The sequence below is a fragment of the Patiria miniata genome, unplaced genomic scaffold (assembly GCF_015706575.1).
Source record: "Patiria miniata isolate m_02_andy unplaced genomic scaffold, ASM1570657v1 HiC_scaffold_24, whole genome shotgun sequence".
Lineage (NCBI taxonomy): Eukaryota > Metazoa > Echinodermata > Asteroidea > Valvatida > Asterinidae > Patiria > Patiria miniata.
Window position 1 is genome coordinate 8,138,613 of NW_024037063.1, and position 23,279 is coordinate 8,161,891.

Here is a 23,279-nt window from a genome sequence, read left to right on the forward strand (position 1 = left end):
TTTAAAGATTTGTTCCAGTGCGCCATGCCTGGGAACACTTGGCCGATTTTGTGCCCAATTTCCGGACACAACCTTTAAAAAAAAAAATCGGACTAAATTTATGATACTAAAGTAGTCAACAGCAAGTATTATTTAGAAAAAGTTACTTAGTATTTAACTTAATGAACATTAAGATTCACAACAAAGAGAATGAGCTACATGCATGGGGAAAGTTGGGAGAAACTTTGAAGTGCGCCACGTCGTTGTTTTCATTCTGCGAACACTACACTGTGACAAGCTGTATTGCACTTAAAAGCCTACACATAACAGCCACGCAACACGTGCGTTTTCCACACAACTCTGTCTTGTCAACAGGCCCTGTGGCATAAACAGCCAATGATTTTACCCCAAAAAACGAGTCGTACAGAAAAAATTTCACACAGAAAAAGAGTATGAATGCATCAACATTTGTTAAACTATTTTTAAGTGTTGAATCCTCACCTGGATTTTTTTGGAAAGTCCAGTTTGAGAGGCAAACTTTCGCTCATGACAGCCGCACGAAAGTGCGAAAAAAAATGGCGGCTTTTACTGAATCGGTAGCGACTCGCGAGTCGACGGCTGTTTCCAAATTTACATTTTTGCCCCTTGGTGAACCTTCTTCGTGCCCTGTTCATTAACATTGTTAAAACCGATTTTAGTTGAAAATAAACTGTTTTTTTACATCACATACCACCTCAGATTTCCCCTTGAATATTGACATGGACCATTCAGTCCTGCAGTGCAAAAAAATTACACGGGGTAGCTGTTTTTTTGCGTCCGGGTTTGCTGCGTCCACATTTATGTCCGTATCATGTTACAAGGGTAATGACACACCAGTCATTGTGTCCGTCTCTTGTGTCATCAGCTCGTTTAGTTGTATTTAATTTCACCTAGCTTCGAACACTGAACATGATGTTACTGGACATCATCTTCTATCACTGGAAACAAATTTGTCCTGTCTCGCTGTGCTAAGACGTTTTAAAAACCTTTGTCATGATTAGCCACGTAACGGCCATTATCCACGTAACTCTGGTGACGGAATACCAAACATGAAACATCCGTCAGGAAGTTGGAAAGACTGTTCAAGAACAACACGTCAGAAACCCATCTCAGTGAGGGGAAAACACCATAAGATGTCAACTGGGGATCTATCTAATTCTGAGTTGGCACACGAGCGTGATGTTATCCACGTAACGATTTGACGGACAGTTGGAACCGAGATTTCGTCGGCCGTTTTGAGAAACTTTTCCATGAAAACATTCGCTGTCATGATATGTGCCTCGCACAAGATAACATAGCTATAAAACAGTCATAACCAGGTGGGGATACAAGGCTTGGATTTTCCAATCTGGCAAGGGATTATCCACGTAACATTTTGACAGACACAGTTACGTGGATAATGGCTCACCTGACAGTCGGCGTGTATTTACAAGTGAGCTCGCAGCGGTTGCATCTTATATTATTTATGTGGGGGGAAACTCCAACTCTTCAAACACTGTCAATTTAGTTTAATACTGAGACTGAAACAGGGAGAAAAAGCAATAGTTTCCTGCCTTTCAGGAAATGTCACAATATTTAGCACCATTTTAGGGACACATTCTTCAGGGTTAAGTGAATAATAAACAAACACAACAACCAATGGTTTTCGTTTTATTTCTGATATATCTTTAATACATACTTAACAATATCACACATAACTTGTAACTCTGCAATGGATTCTTAATAAAACATTTGTGTAATCTTTGTCCGTCAAAATTACCCAATACTGTAGAAAGACCCATATGTACATGTAGTTTTTGTACCAGTTACTTAATACATATTATGGGTAACCTAGATTTGTCAACAATAACATTTATGTCTAAACTTCATTGTATTTTCTGTTATGTACCGGTACATGTACACTGTACATGTGCATGTTCATGCACATGTATGTATGTTTGATTTTGAGGTTTCTTCCAAGATAAACAAAAATGCACTTTTACTGATACTGCTAAAGTGCTAGAGTTTATAAGTGTGCTACAGCCATAAGAATCACTGATGTTTATACACAGGAACTATTATGAAAAAAATGGGTAAATGGGACATTGTACAATGTACATTGTTGGTATGAGATGTTGCACAATATAGGAGTATGCATACCCCACAAACTTGTACATTGTATACATTATTTGACTTGACTAAGGATGTGGCTGAGTGTTGTCTGAAAGTTATTCCTGCCAAGGGAAGTATGCAGCAATAAAACCCATTGGACCTCAGCTTGCTGCAGACAGCTTGTCAACAACACAGGTCATTTTAGAGGTTCTGGTCAATGCAGTGAAAGGCTGTACATTCCTAAAGAAATGTATTTAACAAGCACAGAGACTTGGATAAACAGAGAAAACATTCACACACAAAATGGAAAAGAAAGAATGACTTCAGTTTACACGTACATGCACATGCCTGCGTAAATAGCAATGAACATGTTATGGCATCTCACTTTTTAGCTTCTGTATCCCTCATTTTGTTTGATCAGTCACAGACAGTCAAAATTTCAATCCTGTTCCCCTATCATGCTTTTTACACAGGCAAGTCATCAACAGTTAATGTGCTGATTTTTTTTAAATTAGGTTCAGATGTTTTGGTAAAACTTATATGTTTTCAGACTCTTAAAACAAGTTTTGGTTTCCATACCTGAGATCCAAGCTGTTCAGTGGGGCCAACTGGCCAGGAATGTATGGTATTCAGCTTTTAAAAACCTGAAGATTTTTAGTATCAGTGAGGCAGGAGGCTCATGATAAATCATTAATGCTGCCAGAACGATGTGCAAGTAGGCAAGGACATACACCTTTAGGTACCGGTACAGTAATTTTTGAGAGTAAGGTTGGAAATCCCATGGACAGAATACATCATAATCCATCAGAACTTCATTTGCAGCACAATACTGTCATCATACTGGAAAGAATCACTTGCCTTATGACCCAACTTGGGGCCAGCATGTAACACTCGCAGAAGTTTGACAGATTTATGTCATGCAACCTGACAGTGAAAATTTTAACCATTTATGGAGGCACAAATCACATACCATACTTTCTGTTCTACACCTAACTCTGACTTGTATCTACATGTATTTTGTTTTCGCTCCGGAAATGTGACACAGCTTTTAGTGAAACTGAAATGGAATCCTGAACAAAAAATGCACTCGGGGTTTTCACAAGGAATTGTAACATTAGATGATTTCATATTCATCCGCTGATCACAAATACCCAAAGGAATTAGAATAATAATATTGAAAACTAGCAAATGGATTGTCATGTGAAGTTTCTGCAACAAGCTAAGAAAGGAGTATATACATGTACAAACTTTTTTTGGTACAGAGACCATCGACTTGCAGTCGGCCAACATGAATTTGTTGTAAAGATTCATATGACACTGCTCAGTGATCAGCCATTGAGAAAGAACATGCAAGGGTCACTTGGCCCCTTTGCTTGGCCTAAGTCCTGACAACATCAGGAACACGTCAGTCAATCCAAAGTCACCTTCTGCCCTCACCACAGCCAGTCAATTAGCACGTTGTTGTACAATGTAACTGTTACTCTTGCAGGTCACAATCCTCTAGGCATTCCTAATGAGCCTTTAGATGCCATGTTTACAAACCTGTCTAGATGGGTGTTAATCCCCTGTTGTGACCTCTTAGGGGACACAGATTGACCCTGTGTGACCTCACAAATGTACCCCATTGGCTAGGGACCCTTTACCATTGTCATTAGCAATGGCCTGAACTACATGTTGTGTACTGGCCTGAGGGTTTGTTACTTGATATATTTGTGGGATGTCTCCTGGCTGCAATTGGCATGCCTGCCTCATAGCTGCCAACTGTTACTAATTTTTCGTAATTATTACGAATTGTTTGTTAAATTACGAAAATACGATTTGCCACTAAAACATTACGAATTTCCCATTTTCTACCTAATGAAAAAAAAAAATACTTGTAAAGTATCGTTTTTGACCGAAAACTTCTGGCGAAATGTCGCGATAATGGATGGACTGGTGACAAGTCTAATAAGAATGCAGTAGAGCACCTGATAGACATCAATGCAGTGTGCGCAGTGGAGTACTTGAGGACCAGACTAAAACTATTTTTCAATGGTGTGTCATTTGTGTGCATCTCGTGGATGTGTGGTTGTGTGTACTGTATGTGAGTACTTTTCAGTGACGATCGTGAGCACATTTGGTCGCTTTTTGCCGGGTTGAGACCCATCAGTGCGACAATTTAATCATGGAATTTAATAAGAGTATGGTTGGAATAATTGGTATTACAGTTTGAGTTTGTCACAACGTCCAGAAAAGATAAATCAGCATGCGTTTGCAAGGTATGTTGGCGGGATATTTCTATTGCATACGGTCATGACGGTGGCCCTAAATCATTGTGTGTAAAAACATTGATACGAACTCGAAACTCCACATCGATAGCATGCATCTCCAAAACAATATGCGCATATTTTATTATTGTTATTATTTATTTGACTCCAACAAACAAATACAGACATTAAAAAAAATTAATTAAAAAAAAAAAAAAAAAAAAAGTTTTAATTTTTTTTTTTTTTTAATTATCTTTTGGCCTACATTACATTATTATTCACAAGAAGAAGGGTATGCACATGTATGTGTACATGTAAACCATGTACCTGTACTCGATGTTGGTAAAGCTTTTGATAAAACGAGCAGTTGAAAATGACCGCGCGGGTTGATTACTAATTGGGATTTTGAAATGTTGGCAGCTATGCTGCCTTCCTTTCTCAGTCTGTTGTGCTGTTACTGTGTTACTTTTTTTGAAGTTTGGATCATGAAATCCCCATAAAACATGTGCAATACTAACCTGATATTTAGCTAACAAGATGCAAAACATAATGTTTTGTATTGTATTCCTTTTCCTGGTTATTGTACTTTTTTCTTCAAATATTAAAGGTACATGTAAGTGAACACTTTGAAAAAATAATCAATCTTAATTTCACTTTTTAGCTCAAGTAGATATCATACCGGTAGTTCTTGACAAACTATCTCAATTTATCTCGAAGCAAAGCGAAGTTTCCGTTGAAAATGCTTCCTTCCATAATGGTCATCTTTTAAAATAAGTTTTTGACTTGCAAGCATCCTCTTGTTGTGCATAATGCCAGTTTGTCACTCGGTTAACTAAAGTTGGTCAGCGGGGAGCAGGCCTATTTGAAAGAAAAGCCTTTTCTGTTCACGATGGTTTGGTCTTAACCATCACAAAGAAATGATGGTAATTCCTCTGTTCGTGAAAATGACAGCATACTGGGCGCAATGATCTCACAACATGCTTGATCTTTTTATTTACTTAATAGATTCAAGTATGCAGGATATAATAATATTTTGGCTGTTTCATTTTTGAATGTTCACAAATGTTCTCCATTACCTTTGAGCTACAATACACTGTATCAGGCAGTACTCAATATAAAATGATCAGAATTATATAACCGACATACAGATCCTTGTCATTTGATTGGTGGAACTCACATCACGTGTCATTCGTTATTGCTCCCATTCACGCCGGGGCTCAAAAAGTAATATCCGCCCATGGGAAATGGGAAATACTATTCAACAGTCAGGATCATGCTTGTTCCATGACGCGGTATTTGTGTGCAAATGCATGCTGGTGTGCGCGGTCAGCGTTGCGCGTAGCGCGTATTGTTCCAAAGAGCCAGCGCTACAGCGTTGGGTTCAAACATTTTTTGTGAAGGGGCGGTTTGGAAGAGGGCAAGGATCTTTATGTCAGTTATATAAAACAAATATTGAGTGGCTTTAAATTGTGAAATGGGAGGAATATTATCGCTCGGTAAAATCTGGACTTTTCCAGTTCACTCGGCTTCGCCTCGTGAAATGGAAAAGTCCAGATTTTACCTTGCGATAATATTCCTCCCATTCCAAGCTGAGCCACTCCATATTTGTATAATAGTGTATATGAGTGTGTGTGCCTTATATGTGGAAATGAAGTGTGACAAAATTACTGGTAATTCCAAACATAAAAACTTCTAAGTTGTCTAAAGTGCTCTTGTAGTCATCAGAATTCACCGGAACATTGCGTGCTCCATGCCATCATTTCCTAGTGTCTTCCTGTAGCTAACAGTTTGAAATTGTTTCAAGCCTCAAGGCTATTTTGTTTTGTCAGGAAATGCTACTAAAAACATTACAGCTTAAATAAACTTTGAAACCAAAATATACATTTTATAATTTACATGCACTGTACATGTATACTATACATGGGAATTACCAATACACACGTATATTCATTAAAAGCATTGTTTCATTTTCAGTTTGTGAACCCATAATTTTTGTATGTGTCAATAGCATATACACCCATAACTGAAAGTCCATACAGCATACCCAAACGTACATGCATATGACAGTATTTATCATGTTACATGTACATGTACATGTAACACTTCTATTACATTCAACAAAAGTCTGGCAGTGGTAACCTTCTTGTTACACGTCATGAATGTCCACTGGTCTTTAAATGACCAATCAACCAATCACAGCTTTGCTGGTGACCCATGTGATCCCAGGAATAACCTGGTCTTTGAGTGAACAATCGGCACACAGGATACCATATGAAGAACCAATTTCCAAGTCGCATTTCCTGTGGTCGGTGCACATCCTGTACTACCTGCTGTTGTCAAGATTTCCCATTACACCCCATTATATTGCTGCAGTAGACAACACCCTTGCAAGGAAGTCGACACGGATCTTTATCATCCAACTGGACGTTAACAAAATTCCCTCCAGCTTTTGGAATCTCGGAACAGTCTGGTCTTATTGGTACTTCCAGTGTACATGTACTGTATGACGTTTCCTGAATCAAGTTTTCAAAGAAGTTTAATTGACGCTTTGCTGCTAACTTTCAGTGTTTTCAGATCAGAAGGGATCAATCTGCACTCACAGATCTCTGAACATTTCTGTGGATGTATTGATTCCAAAGTTACATGTAGTTGTCGTTTGGAATCTCACCAGCTTAGTTTCCTCGACACTCTGAAAGTTGAGCATTGTTATTGGGTGGAATTTGCATTATTAAGATGGCAGAAAGAAGTCCAAGTCCCTACATTCGACGGCCAGGAGGGTTTGTCACAGCAAGTACCACACACAGTCTCCACAACTTCAATACCAGCAGGTAAACTATGTCTTTGTACTAATTGTTGCTTTGATGAACTTGGTGCTTTGTTGGCTTTTGTATGATACAGGGATTGTTTTCTGTCTTGCCTTGAACTTTGGGAAATAAGTTTGGTGAAAATGTTCTTGGTGTGTACAGTTTCCATCAAGTGACAAGTCAGTGTGTTAGGAGAATTATGACAGAATGCACAGGAAAGTCCAAAATGAAAGAGTACTGATGTGTCTTGCCTTCAGGTCCATTCCGTGGTGGTGTCTTTCTGCTAATTTTTCCCCTCACATGTTTGACATGACATCCACATTTGCTAATTAAAGCTAACACCCATTGTCACCCTATGCCAATGAAAACTTGGAAGTGGAACAGAATCTTGGAACACCAAACAATTCAAGGCAACTTAAACTTGGCAAGCCATGTACAAGTAAGGTTAATATTTTGATACAGCCAGACGAGAATACAAGGAAGGAAATGTTGACTAAAAAAGTAGATCAGCAAGCACTAGATGGATTTGGTCACCAGAGAACGAACCAATGGCTAATGAGTAACTGTACACAAACAATGTTATGTTCAACGAGTTGATGTTGTACCAGCATCTGTTATTCTTTCTATAAGGTTAGTAGCACTTTAACAATTTTAAAGGTTTACAGTTGAGAAAAACAAACAAAATACATATGTTTGACTGATACATGTAGGGTGGGATATATGTTGAAGTCAAGATTCTGGTGGTCTGTTCACTTAAATGGTCTTGCTGGCTGTGAAAGAGACGCGTGATGAATGCTGCATTGAACTATCCAGAGTGCATCTTGAGTTATATGTGGAGAGACATGATAAATTAGGATGTCAAGTTACTGTAGCTGTCATCTATCACTGACTTTGGCACTACTAATGATGTACACAACACAAACCATGTGTTTATTTTTACATTTGTGTGTGGAGTCAGAAGTCAGGTGTATATTTTACTCAGTGCATGCTCAGAAAAAAAAAAATTGTATATGATTGCTGCATTTCCATGTTGAAATATCAAACGTAAATAAACTTCCTCCCAATGAGATTTGTTTTACATCAGCTTTCAGTTTTTAATTGAAAATCTGTGGTTTATTTTGAAGTTGTTCTTTGCTGTAAGATGTACATGGGGCTACATGTATAGTGTACTTCACAAACGTGTATAACAGTCATATGATCTATCATGTAATCTCTATGATAATTGTTATCCCTTATTTGTTATCCCTTATGTTACCATATCACTTTTGTTATTTCATTAAAACAAAATATTTGAAATGGAACCATTTATAATAGGCTACATGACAGTCTTTTAATACCAGCATTCCGTTTGGACTTTGCAACGAGACGCGTATCTGTCATTCCAATGTAAACAAGTAATGAGCGTCATCCTGCAGTCTGTGTCATCGTCATTCTATGGTACAAACGTGGGAGAATTGTCTCTAAAAGATAAACCTGTGATGATACCAAAAGATATTTGAAGAAGCTATGAATATGGCTAACATGTGAGTAATATTGAACATATCTGTGCTCCAAAAGGGTGGAGTACAGGTACATGTACATGTTTTAGCATAGAGTCTAAATGGTTGGCGTGTTTAAGAAATATTGGTCATGATTTCTCAATGTCTTCTTTTCTGTCTGACCATCCTAAATGTGAGTACTGACATTTGTTTTCATTTAGCATTTGCTGTTGGACCATATGTTTAAAATGTAGTAAAAATAACATTCACAGTTTCTTATGTTTGAATTTTGTTTTCAGAAGTCAGAATCATCATGATTAATGCATGTTGGTTTACTATTAAACATCATTTTTTTAAAATTATAGGCCTACTAAATCAAGATTTGTTGATGTGAAAATACCGTAATTTTAATGCTTTTGAGGTTTTGTCAGAATTTGTTAATTCCACGCCTTGACTACAAGTACATGTATTCTAAACTACATGTACATGTACATGTCCTTGTACATGTAACTGCTTCAGGCAGGACATGAACATACTACATGTACCTTGACATTTGGCTGTTTTGATTTTCCGATAACAACCTTGTGTTCAGGACGAGATCGAAATCCTCATTAGTGCGTAATTCCAAGTAGACCATACAGGCTCATGATCTGTGTGGTATCTACCAGTATTTGCAACATTTCCTGTAACCTTCCAATCCTGTTTGTTTCGTTTCCGGCAACAAACTTTACTTGTTACCTCAATTTTCAATAAAAGTAAACGCTTTCACAGTGTTCAAGATGAAAGGTATATGTATGGTTGTTACGCAATACGGTATGCTTACTGTAGCAAAATTTATGAAACAATATACGAGCATTTATTTAATTTCCCTTAAAAAAAAAGCTGTGGAATTTTTTTTTTTGTAACAACCTTGGTAAGTTGAGTAATAGTGATAATGGGGCTTACAACAATCATGCTTTGATAGTTAATTGTCCAAGTATCATCTGTTCACTGCAAGTTATCCCACCAGAAATGACTGGGAAAGCTCTCCGTCATTTAGATTTAGGTACCGGTACATGAAAGTTTCTGACATACTCACTGTGTATATGCAACTTTTGTGAAATTGGGCCATTGGTTTTCAATGCTGTGCAATGAAATTTTCGGCGGATCTGATCCAAATAACTTGTACCGGGTATTTACTGGTACATACACTTCTGCAATAAGAGTATGATATATTGAACTATTAAATGTTAAGTATTTAGCCGGATTTGGTTCCCTCAGATGAAAAATAAGGTTAATTTTTAATGGTCTAAAGGTGTGTTTGTACCTTTACATAATGAGTGCATGTCTTTTTATGCCATCGTTTCGTACCAATCAATTACCATTATAGAGCAGGTGGCAAAAGCACACTTCTCTCTACCTCGACACAAGGCCAGTAACACCACTCAATGCAAGTCCATGGCATTTACATACATGCTAAGTTGCATCATGATGGTCTCTATCTTGAACCTTTATCAGAGGTGATATTTTATTAAGAGGTTGCGACTGTGAAGGGGTATCCAGAACTGTATTTTGTATTTCAGTGAGTGATAACATTGAGAGGAACTTTATAGACACTGTATTATGATGAGTGTCCTTACGGCCGGCTGGGTGTAGCAAAGGGATGTTTTCCAGTTCACAAGATGACGGTGAAGAGTGTACATGTGCAGCTAGACATTTGAAGGCAAGTGGTCATGTATACTACCGGTATGTACAGTACGGTACTGTACATACCTGTACGGTATCTCTTGGTCTAAGACTTCATTAGGATTTTGTTCTCTTTATGCAGCTGGTCCCTATGTTAAAATTATTTATTTGATGTGTTCATTTTGTCTCCTCACATGGTACACGTATATTATCGGAACATTTTGAGCAACCCTGTGTGATTGATGTTGTTCAACCAATTCTAGTGCTCATAATGGAATGAGTCATTAGCAAGTTCAGTGCCTAGTCCATGCACTATTCTTGACAACTTAATTGTTTGGCAAACAGACAATCGGTAGATATTAGTCAATAATTAATTTTTATCCTTACATTAGGAATATTTTTTAATTGGTAGACAGTGTACTGTACTGTACGGTATGAGTGTATTAACACACAGTGTGCCTGCTCTGATTGTAAATTTACATTGCATACGTGTGCATTGTACATATGTATGTAGATCCTTGCATATCTGTACATTATTTTTACAGAATCGGTTTCCCTCAAGTCTGTGTTTTATGTCCCAATTAAGTGACTATCTGACAACTTTTATGGGGTTTCTTATTCACATCATATGAAGTTAGAGTTTCTTTACACACTTGATGCAAAATGCTGAGGTTTTTTTTTACATCATGGGACTGGTAACCTACATCATACATGTAAAACAGATAATCAGTGTTATAGGTTTAGAGAGTCATGTGCATACATGTAACTGTCTCATTTTCTGTCTGATCATCATAAACAGTGGTCTTTTCCATCCCCAAGCACAACTAAGACCATTATCACTGTCAACAAATGCACAACAGTTTAGGACCAAGAAAGAAACCATAAAGTAAATCTATTGTCTGGCCTGTAAATCCTTCACAGTTGTATTGTCCCTGTGAACAATCATGGGTCAGTTTCTAGTAACTTAATTCCCCTGCCAACAATGGCAGTATTATCACTGTGATTATGCCTGGCCTTCTTGCTGGATTCAGTGACTAGCGGGCTTTTTGTTGTGGAGGGATTTCCAATGAGCTGACTCACACACAGCGCTGCAATAGTGCATATTTCTTGAAAAGCAATTTTGCCCCGTCTTCCGGTTTGTGGCTGTTTTCTTCATCATTAAGAGAAAGACAATGTGTATCCAGATGGATCTTGGTGATCTCTGAAGTTTATAATCCACCTTGGTATGCAGTGCTTCTCATTTATATGGAACCTACCGGTCGGTATTGTTGTTGATCTGTTGTTTGATTCGTGGCTGTAGGCACAGTTTGGTAAGTTTCATAAAGTTTCAGGCCATACTTACTTATTGCTAAAATAAATTTTAAACCTGTTTTAAACAGTGTTTTTAGTTCTTGGTATCAAAGAGTAGTAAGTAGAATGTAACTTTGTAACAGTTATGGAAGTAACAGGTTTACATGTATTTAATGCTGTGGGAATCATTTGAGAGGCGTTCGGGCAAAATGAGACAGAACTGGGCAGAGGTCGAAATGAGGGTCAGCAGGTATTATGAAAGAGAGTTCAATTCTCCTTGCAATACTGTTTTTTGCACATCAATCGGCCATTCCATTGACAAGTTGTGTGTGTTTAAGTTTCACATTAATCAACCTGTCAAAAAAGTAAATACTGAGAAAAGGCCTTTAAAGTATCGAGTTTTGTTTCGAGGTGCAAAATGTCTTTCCCTAAAAAAACCTTTTTTCCCTCAATTTTTATACTATTTTTATATTTTACAAATATCAATAAATCTGAAAATCAAAAAAAAAAATCACCCCCATTTGGTTTTTGCATTTTTCTCCACTAAGGCCTGAGCCCAGTTCCATCTCATTTTGCCAGAACACCTCACATTTTACTGACCTGAGCAATATTGCATTACATGTACATGTATCACAATCAGGATGTTTGGCTAAACTTATGGTCCCAAACTGCAATGAAAAGGGAATACCATATTTTGTTTCTCCAACTGTCCAAATGTAAAAATGCTGTAATCAAAACCTCAAAAATACATGATGAGAAATTGAATGCGCGCATGTCGTTTTTTTTCCCAACAAAAAGTACAGTGTGGTGCGGTCACTCAGTGCCTGGACTGGTTCATGGATATGGTCAGTGTACTTCAATCAGTGCTTGAAGTGCAGTTTCACACTCCAACTCCAATATTTACTGCCAGCGGCACAGACTGATATCCGCCAAACCTAGTGTTATTTGGACCAATTTCATGCTCAAGTACCATAGCTGTGCCTGTTGTAGCTTGAGCCCGATTTCCTGTGAATGACCACTGGTTGTCGCTAGGACAGATCACATTCCATGGACACTGCCTCCTTGTCTTGACAAGTTGCCATCTTCCTGTAACAAATAGTTGTGAACCTCAAAAAATGAGGACACTCCAGAATTTGGACATTTCTTAAGTTCCAGTGGTATAATTTATCATTGTAAAAATATAGGACAAATTGTGCAATAACTGGTTATCATTAGCATACACTGCATTTCTAAAGTATTGGAGTTGTTAAGTTACAAGATACACAATACAATCTCTGGGAATCATTTTCATTTTAGGATCTAGTTTTTCTAGGTTGTATCCTCCTTGGATATTGACCAAACCTGGAAACTTGGAGTCAAGTTGCAATATCGGATGATGGGATATCAGCTGCACATGGAAATCTGCATTTGTTCCTGTAAAGTCAACAGGAATTCTGCTTAGCTTAAAACTCAGGGAACTCCGTACATGTACAGTACATGTACAGGCCACAAAGCCTGAACAAAATCACAATCTGTAGTGATGCAGGGTAGTTTGATTCTTCATTAGTAAATTTTACAGTGTACATTTAATGATACTATAGCAATTAGCATCACCATTCGCCAAAAGTATATTTCACTTATTTTTTAGATTTAGGCCTATATATATAACAGAAGGACCTGGAGGTTAACACTTTAAAGTACACAAATAAATGAAGAGATGCATCGAATAAAAACCACGTCATTTTCACCTGTCAGATGTGCACACCCCTCATCTGCCCTATGGCCGTCAGGAAACCTCCAGCCTATCATCTTACAATAATTGATTTCCTTACACTGGGGGACTAATTGCTACTGTCTGATTCTGGTCTGGTGTTGGCAATCGTTGGTGAGTGCATTTTAGGAGATAAGTTTATTCATTGATTATTCCCTGAAACTCTTGGTAACTGAATGTCTTGACAGTTTTGTAAATGCAGTACTTTGTACTATGAACTTTGTGCATGAACAGCAGATGGTCCTTTAGAGCTTGGTGTTTGAGACACACTATAGTGGGTAGGGTGTGGCGAAGTACATTTTACGACTGAAATAAGAGTCTGCATACATGGACATTGTAGCTCTCTCTTTGCCACCGTTGAGGGGGAACTTTGCTACGGACTCCATCACCTGATTTAGCAGGCCTAGAGAAACGTACAGGAACGGCTGAAAGTCTTCTAGTAAAAGCCGAATTTGTTTTAAGTTGCAAGTATGTGATTCTGCAGAACTGCGGTTTGCATTCTTATGCAGTTTGAAAGATTCCATCACGGTTTGGTCACACTGGAGAGCAGCTGCTTGGACATGTAGCTGTCAACACGTAACATTGCCCACAGGAAGCCTAGACATCAGGCAGTCATTTCTACTCTTTTTGCTGAAGGGGAACACCTACTAGTCACCTCCTCTCTGAGGACCTCCAAAAATAGCTGCGTATATCCAGTCCAGTCTTTATGATAATGTACGACCTAGTTTAGTTGAAAAAATTGAAAAGCCAGGTTTCAGCACAACATTGACTGGTACCGTACATGTGTACATTTACAAAGTTCTGTAGATTTCGACAGAATTTTATTATAATTTGTGTCTTTATTAACAAAACAAGATGTGTAACAAAGCCTAGGACAATATTGTCACAATCACAGGATTCAATGAATAGGTAGTATTACTTGGCAAAGATGAACGGTTCAAATCTGATCATGATGTAGTTGTTGTCTCTGTCCAGGTTTTCTCTGACCGAGAATGTCTTCCTGTATATGTCTAACCAATCAAATGTACATGAAGTGCAGTCAACTGACTAAATTTTTAAAATTTTAACCCCAAAAATGGTCAAGTATTATTTGGACCAGTATACATTCAGATATTGCATCAATCACAGAACAGAAGGTATGTCTGATGAATGTCCAACTGTAGTCCAACAGCTCTAATAGAACAAAATGTGGGTTTTCTTTTCCAAAATTGTGTACTTATCTAATTAAATTATATTTGTCAGAAGTATTGTAGTAGTACAATACAAAATAAATACATGAAAATGAGGTTCTGTTTTATCTTGGATTGAAGTTCTGTCTTTTAAGAAATCCAGATAATCTCTCTTTCCTGCATGTGCAAAAAAATTACCGGTAAATGCATGACAGTATGGTCCTACTTGAATAGCCCCCTCTTGTGACAGGAAATGGGTGACCACAATATATGTCACTGTTCACCTGTGGTTCGTGATTGCACACATGTGCGTGTTGGTCAATTATATTGTACATGTATAGGCACAAGCAAAATTTAGCACCCTTATCGATGTAATAAATATAAACTTTAAACTCTTGGTATTTGTCATGGCATACAGCGTACAGTGTATTACCTTATAGTGTCCAGCTGACGTCCACTTGACCTGTGTATTGTGGTGCTATAGAATTCAAATATCAATATCATTACAATTATTGCAGTTAGTAATACCTTCTTTGTATTTTGGTGATTTTCAACCCGTTGTGATTAAGTAACTGATTTAAATTGAAAAGACTTCTTTGCATGAAGGAAACAACTCACATGCAAAACTGGAGGCCTTGATTTAACTCGAATTGATATTGAAATGATAGCGATTACGTGTCAGTGATACTCAGCCTAGTTTGATAAGCTGTCATAAATTTGTGTTTGATGAGGAATATATGCATCAAGTGGCGATATCCAAATAGACAGATAATAGATGTTAGTAGAGGTGCATTGTATAGTTACATCATGTACCGGTTTAGTACATGCAAGTCTGTCTACATGTGTACACGTACATTTACAATCACATTTACATAAGTGGTATTATGCATGCTGGTATGCATATAACATGTACATGTGCATGTATGTACACCGTACATGTACAGTTGCCCATTTAAATGTATAAGTCATCATTTACGCAAGGCAAATATGAATCTGTATGCTGAAAACTGCTGGTTGTCTTCTCAACAATGGCTGCGAGTCTGCGACACATTCATATTTCTTCATGGGTGAATAAGTGTCCCTGCGTTGATCAATGATAATTGCTCTATTGATCCTGGTCAATTGGTTGGTCAGTTGGTGAGTTTCCTGCTTACGTATGACCCTCTGATCAGAGTGGATTTCTTGCCAACATGTGATACAACGTCCATGTAAATGGACTTGGTAATTATAATCATGAATTCGTCTGACGTCATCCCGCGAGGACTGAAATAGCCAGTATCTTGAGTACTGCTACTGTCTGCTGCATAGGAAGGATGAGACACAATGAGGCAAGCCAGTGGTGAAGTGTAACTCTGTGTTTCTGTCTCACATGGGATCAATATAAGCATGGGGAATGTACCAGTGACGGAGGCGTTGGGACGCAGTGGTTCCTACAACATGTCCCCACAGTGGTAAGGATTCTCAATCATGTCAGCGGCTTAGATTCTGTCAATTAACTCTAGTACATTGTAAAATAACATGATCATGTGGGGAAATGGTGTGTGGCGGACGGTTTATCTGGTTGGGTTGCTACTGCAGACGTGACTGCTCTGCTGTCTGACCTCAGTCAGGCGGAAATGATGCACATCAGCATCTGTAACTGGCTTCAATAATTTCATGTCAAATCTTTGATTTGTTTTTTGTGTGTCCTGTCCCTAGAGCTAACTGTGATTCACGTTGTTAGGTAGTCTCTGTGTATTTGCTGTCTGACCGTAGCCAAACTGATATTGTGCTTTATCATTGGAGAGTCTACATGTATGTATGATTTTATGTATCAAAAACTATCATTGCATGGATAAGCTCTGTTAAATATGATAGAAGGATTGGAAATCTGAGCCTTTATATGCAAAAGAAAGTTAAGCTACTTTCCACAATGTATATGCGTAGTATAGTGTACGACAGGTTACCGCTGTGAATACCTTGTAAACTGGATGGTCATTTTGTGTCAAACTGTTTTTGTACATACATGTACCGGTTGGCCTATCGGTACATCTGTGATCTGTCTTTCACCAGCGATATAAAATGAAACTTGAATCAATGTTGGCAGCCAAAGCCATTAGACGGATCACATTTCCACACCCCCCTGATTCCTAAATCAGTAAATTGACGGCAATGGAGATCTGTCACAGAAGTGTACTACGATCAATAGTTTATGAACCCTGTATTGGCATGCACATGTATCATGTTTCACTGATCATCCTACAAATGTGTAGGTGTACATGTCTGGTACAATATTCATGAGTGTGTGCAAGTCCTTGTATGTTTAAATGCCTTTTTTTATGATAAACATATGTTTGTCTACCGGTATATCATTTAAAATATGTAAAATAACTAGCTGTAAAAAAAACTATTCACTGCACTAAGCCAATAATCTCTCAGGCAAACAGCACCAGCAATACTGGCCATATCTTGTGGAGATTGTCCTGTGTTATGTCCTGTGTTTGTCATTTGATGATGCTTGGTTCCATGAGGAGATATGTACGGTAGGTCAGCTTGGATGAGTGAGGCCCAGCCCCTAGGGGTGAGGAGGAAATGGCAATCCATTCACCAACTTGGGAATTACCATTCAGTCATCTCAAGCATGTTTGGAAACCAATCTGACAATGGGACAGTCTTCTAGTCAGCTGTCTTGAAATGCAAAAGTTTTGACTCTCCTGCTGTCTGAACAGTCACAGACAATCAAAACACCAGTTCTGTTCAGACAGCAGGAGAGTCAAAACCTGCCATGCCTTTATACACAGGCTACGCACAAGTCACAGGTCAGTCAGATCATATTTCTTGTAGGCACTGTGACTAGTCAAATTCCATCAACAGACAGGCTAGAGGGGGAGGGGTAACACCCATTTAAGTACATCTTAATTTTATTATCTTGTATCAAGAGGATTTTTGCTATGTTTTACCTTTGCTGGAGGTATTTCAGCAATTGTTTACAGTCACATATTTAGATGATTTTATTTACAAGATTTGGGATATTGTCAACTTTGCGCATGTCTTGTTAATTTTTCAGCCACTTTGCATACGTACATGTATATGTTTAAATCACCATGGATTATGCATACATGTACCGGTACCGCATGCATACAATGTACTTGTAGTCCAAAGGCTAACTGGTTTTTTTTAAATCACGTGTCTAGTTAATGCAAGGCGAAAAACTCTTAAGGCCATCTACTTGTGAAAATAGAGGGGAAAAGAAGCCAACATGATCCACTGAGATACTGTACCTTTCTCTGTTCTGTATTGACTGAGGCTTAAAAACAGTGCATAGGCAGCTGGCTGAGCAGAGATCAATGGAGCAGATCCTAATGGAGAGTTAAGGCACCATCCTGTGAATCAGAGTTGCCTCACGTTAGTGTGGCTGATGACCAAACCCAGTATCTATGGCAACCGATCCATTTGCTTCTAAATGTTTGGCAGGGAAGAATGTCTGCTTTCTAGCTGCAAGGACATTGAGTCAATTTTTACACATAGATTATGGGAGAGAGGGAGTCAGATTTTGATGGGAACTGTGTGTATGCTTCAGTTGTGCAAAATGAAATATTGTTTAGAGACATCGCCATTTCATTGAATTTGAAAATTATCTGTTTCCAAATTTTAAAGCCTTTAGGAAAGTGTTTGTCAGACTATGTACCTTCTTGTCAGGGACTTATAACTCTTAATTGTGTACATTTATGGCTCTGTCTACATGTAAATTGTGAATTTTTTTGTGATTTCTTTTTAGAGAAATTATGTAAAATATAACCAAATTGGTGAGAAGTTTGTCTTTATAAATGCAATCATCAGTCACCATGGCCTCATTTCTGGAAGGGAGCATGAATTTTCCAGATATATGAGCTATCTCTGCTAGCTTTGTCAAACTGTTAATCATTCAAACACCCATTCCATGTTTATTGGATCCTGGCCCCAAAGTGAATCTGGCTAAGACTATTTTGAAATATTATAGATTGTTTGCATCATCTTTAAAAAAAAAAAGAAAAAAAAAGGAAATGTTGTTCATGGAAGGACATTAAAATTGTTTTCATTGTTCTACAGACAAGTGCATGTGGTACATGTGTACATGTACAATGTATAGTGTTATGTGAATGACATGTACATGTACATGTAAACATAATGTGCTAGCCGGTATTTGTTCATGCATTAATTATTAGAGAGTACAGTACAGAGAGGCTTTGCTCAGTATATGATCATTAACTATCTTGCTTAAAATAAGCCCTTTAGCCCTGGTTACTGTGTCCATGGTAACCAGTCAAACTCATTTGCGCGCATGTATCGGTAGTTTGCTTTGTAATATTTGAGCTAGTGTACTAAAGCAATTGTTATTTAGAAGGAAAAAAAAATCACAAACTTGGGAATTTGAGGGGAGAAACATTGGTGCCTTGAGCATTGAAAACAAAAAATTTGTATTTTTGTTATTATTATTATTATTATTTTGTATAATTTTTGGTTAACAAATTTTGATTTTTCAGTTTATTTAGCTAAACATCCTATTTTATCCACGCTTTAATTAGATTTCTTTCTACATGAGCATGTACCGAACATGTCCATATTACCAGACCTTCTGTTGCCTCAGGAATCTTAATGGATTCAAAGGTTCATGTGGTCATGTTAGTTTCCACAGGAAGCGAATCTTCCCATTCAGTCTTATTGCTTGAATAACAGGTGACATAGGCAGACATGTGTCAGGCCTAATGAAATATTAGTTAGAGTGGCAATTCATTTTTTTCATCCCAATAGTGGCATTAACTGCCACTTAGTGACATGACATTTATTCAGGAAAAGAAGTACATGTAGCTGTCAATGTGAATGTACATGAATTTATTTATTGCTGGCGGATCTTTTAAATTTGCAATGGTTTATTTAAACAATTGTTCCTTCCCCATGGTAATGATATGCTAAACCCGCTTTTGTAATTTTTGAAATGTATCATTTTCTTTTTCTTTACTTTAGTATTATTTGTTTATGAAAGTTGTCCATTACAAGGCTGGAAAATAACTATGTAAAATAAAGTCAAAGACAAGCACAAAGCTGTAGAGGTAAAAATGAATCATTATTTGTAATGATTTATTTGTAATAAATGTTATTCAAATTGTAATTTGACGTACATGTACATTTTTATTTCTTCTGAGTCAAATTATAGCAATATATTTTCAGCTGTTAAAAAAAACCGATTTGATCAATAAGGACTAAATATAAAATGACACCATCTACATGTAGATGAGAAATGTCATTACAATATATAGTGGCTTTGTAAGTTGTTGAGGCTATAGGAACTACATGTACATGTTGATAGCACTGTGTGACCTTCTCATGAGACCCAAGGAAGAATAGGTCACTATGTGCTTCAGGCACTGCTCAGGCTCTGGTATGGCTGTAGTGTCTGACAACAACTGTTACAGTTTGTATTTTTGTCACATAGGAATAATCCTGCATAAAAACGTCTGTGAAATCTTGAGAGAATGTCTACAGACATATACATGTATTATATGTCTTTGCAGTTGTACAGTGTACGTGTACATCTAATAAACAAGGAACTCTATCTCAGCCAGAACTTCAAAAATCACTTGTACGAATTCCCACCTTCATGTTTAACATAAAAACTATCTACTGTATAAGATCTACATGTGTATGTTGATCTCCCCACAGACTAAAGCAATAATGAGACTAGTAGGCTTACAATAGGGAATGATCCAATACTTGTTTTTGGTTAAAACACTGTAGGCATACATTGTATTTGCAGTGGTGGATATGCCATGCAATTGCCCGCGGATATTATTCAGCAAGAATGACTGGCCAATGTACCTGCACCAGGTGTTAAATTGGGAAATGCTGATTCTGCTGGTAGTACTGTATACACTAAAATGTATCTGTTGGATTATATTCCTCACATAAATATAGGCCCCTTAGCCACTGTTTTAGAATGAACGAAACACAAATTACACACGTACATTATTGTACAGGTAAGAGACAGAAACAAAAGATTACAAATTGCAATAAATTTAGAAGGTTGATATACAAGATATCAGGTGTTTTTTTTCTCAGAGGAAAAGGATATGTGAATGTGATACATGTACTACAAAACTATAAAAATTGTTGCGTGATCATTGGATTTTCTTCTGGGTCACGTCAGTATGATTTTAGCACAATTTTAGCACAAAAGAATTCCATGTAAGCAAACGATCTGTCCAGGTGAGCAGTTGACATAAGCCATTCAGGCTGAAAAGAGGTACACTTTTTACTGCTGGTTGAGAAGTCCACCAGAGAATTATTATTTTTGTTAAAACCATAAATTAAAAGCAGTGCTTCCTTAAATGAATGCAGTGAACAATATTTTGAGTAAATGATTAACCATGTAGATATGCAATATTTGCTCGTGGTTTTGGTTTCATTTTTGTAAAAGCTGAACTCGTTCTTTCTTAATTCATTTACATCCGCTTTAAAAAAAATTACAAATTAACAATTCACCATAACATTAGGATCTGTTTATCTGTTTTACATGTACATGTACATGTATGTTGCTGTCTTGTTTTAATGAAACAATGAAATCCAAGTGATCAATTACAGGAGAATTCATTCATTTCACCAAACTGTACAAAATGTTCAATTAATACAAGGTACCTACATGTACATGTACATGCATTACAAAGATGTCACAGTAACTGGACATGTACATCCTTCACCATACCTGCTTCTTATCTAGTGTGTATTATTAATCATATCTACACGCATTGTAACTTATAACTTCCCTAGCTTTGTATCGGTTGTGGATTGAGGTCACCTACACGTACAGCACCAGTTCCTGCACAGATGCATATTGTCATGGATGTGTACAATGATTGACATGCATACAATAGGCCTATAACTTGAGTTTGTTACTCATATCTTTAGTTTTCAAATACAAGTAGTTACTCATGTGGTATTCATGTTTTAAATACTGGTCAAATGCACAATTTTAAATGTTAATTAACAAAGTAACATGATGTCTGAATGACGCTGCACTCGTATTACATTTGGGGGGGGGGGGACAGTGTCAGCTTAAAAAAAGTTATATTTTTAAACCCTAAAATAGTCATCACTGGATTTCAGAAGAGAATACATCAAAATTATTTGTCTTTATTGTTGTTTGTGTGACCTTCACATATTGATATGACATTTTTGTCCGCCAGTGTGTACATGCATAACGAATTATCTGCAGCCCAAATCTGCAGAAAGAAATGAACAGCCCACAGTGCATGCAGTGTGGGCTTGGTTGGTTCTGTTCCAGTGAATCTATATTGTGTACTGCCAAAGCAGAGTGAAGCCTTTGTCATAAAACACATACCTGGTCATCAGTGCATGTCAATTTTGGGAAAAAGTTGCAGTATTTTATCAACTTATTTATTTGCTATGACGACATGGGAGAGGCAACTCCCTAATTTATTGAAGAGAGATACGAACTTTGATGGTCAGCATAGCCACCATGCTGAGAGTTTGGAGGAGCTACACGTTTTGGCAAAATTCCCTAAGAATCATGGAACAGTTTCTCGGCATGTTGCGCAGGTTTCTTATTAATTGTTATTATCCATTTCCTTCTATTACATGTGCTTACAGTGATCCACATGAAGTTGAGACTCTGAGCTCTGTGGACCTGGCATCCAGACAGCCAGCTCCGATTGAAGAGAAACCTCAGCCAGAGCAGCATTCTCAGGAGCCTGAGGACTTACTCAGCTCAAGATCTGTGGCTGAGAAAGCTCGTCATTTTAACTTGAAAGTTGAGGAAGTGTCAAATGAGTCTTCCAGTAGAAGAACTAAGCCCATAGATTTGACAGGAACTCCTACAAGGACGATAGCTATTCAGACAGAGAAAGACTCTAGCGTCAGGCGGGACGGGAAATCCAAGCTTCCTATCGTACGCTGGAATACCTTAGAAAGCTCTAGCCCAGGCCTGGGGGCTTCACCATCTTTTCAACGTTCCACGTCCATCCCTGACGGCCAAGTAAGACCAAGGTTTGACATCACACCAAGACCCAAGGCACCTAGAGGTTCACTACGACGCGAGAAGTCCATACAACAACGACGAGAAGATGAAAGGCACATACAGAAGTCTCGAGAATTGAGTAACTCATATGAGTTGTCTTCAGATCTCAAGAATAAACAGGTAAGACTCACTGATGTTAACTTTAGAGTGAAACTAAGATAAGAGGCATTTGGTTTCATGTCCAGATGCATACATGTACATGTATGGTTGAGGCTTTATGACCCAATTTCTTGGCCATTGTGTTGAAATGATAAGGAAAAGTTACAAATTTATCCGAATATATCAGTTTTTGCATCTCTTGCAGATTCCATTCCAAGAAAATTGTAGGTGGGTTCATGTCGTTCCTATTCCTGAGCGAAAGATCGAAGGATTGCTAATATATATTTTTTTTCATTCATGTGTTCCATACACACTCAAAATCTGATGCAATTCAAGATTTGTATTAGGCCTGTTTCTGTAAAAAAGTTTGGATCCGTTGTGAGCTTTTTGACACAGCATTTCCTTTAATCAAATCAAGTATCTTGCGTGTACTTCAGTCATACCTTGTCTACTTATTCCTCTAATCATTATGGTGACTCTTGCGTCATTCAAACCATTTTCATGTTTTTTGTTTTGTTTTGTTTTATAAACCTCTTCAACATGTCAGTAAAAAATTCCACAAAATGCACATCCAAAAAAAAAAAAAAAATTATTAGAATTTCAATTCTTTATTTCTTAC

The 23,279-nt window shown here is 37.5% G+C and overlaps 1 protein-coding gene across 3 annotated transcripts in view; it reads left to right on the plus strand.

Annotated features, from left to right (window-relative positions):
- The first annotated feature begins 6,523 nt into the window (after nt 1-6,523).
- The window catches only part of LOC119732454 (IQ motif and SEC7 domain-containing protein 1-like), a 36,341-nt gene continuing 19,585 nt past the window's right edge, over nt 6,524-23,279 (plus strand). Inside the window, exons 1-2 of one of the 3 annotated variants that reach the window (XM_038205978.1) lie at nt 6,524-7,183; nt 22,135-22,681. In XM_038205978.1, the coding sequence (XP_038061906.1) occupies nt 7,089-7,183; nt 22,135-22,681 (642 nt within the window). In that variant the 5' untranslated portion in view covers nt 6,524-7,088. Of the gene's footprint in view, nt 7,184-15,322; nt 15,963-22,134; nt 22,682-23,279 lie in introns of those variants that run through there. The other 2 variants (XM_038205980.1, XM_038205979.1) reach the window with 2 other exon arrangements.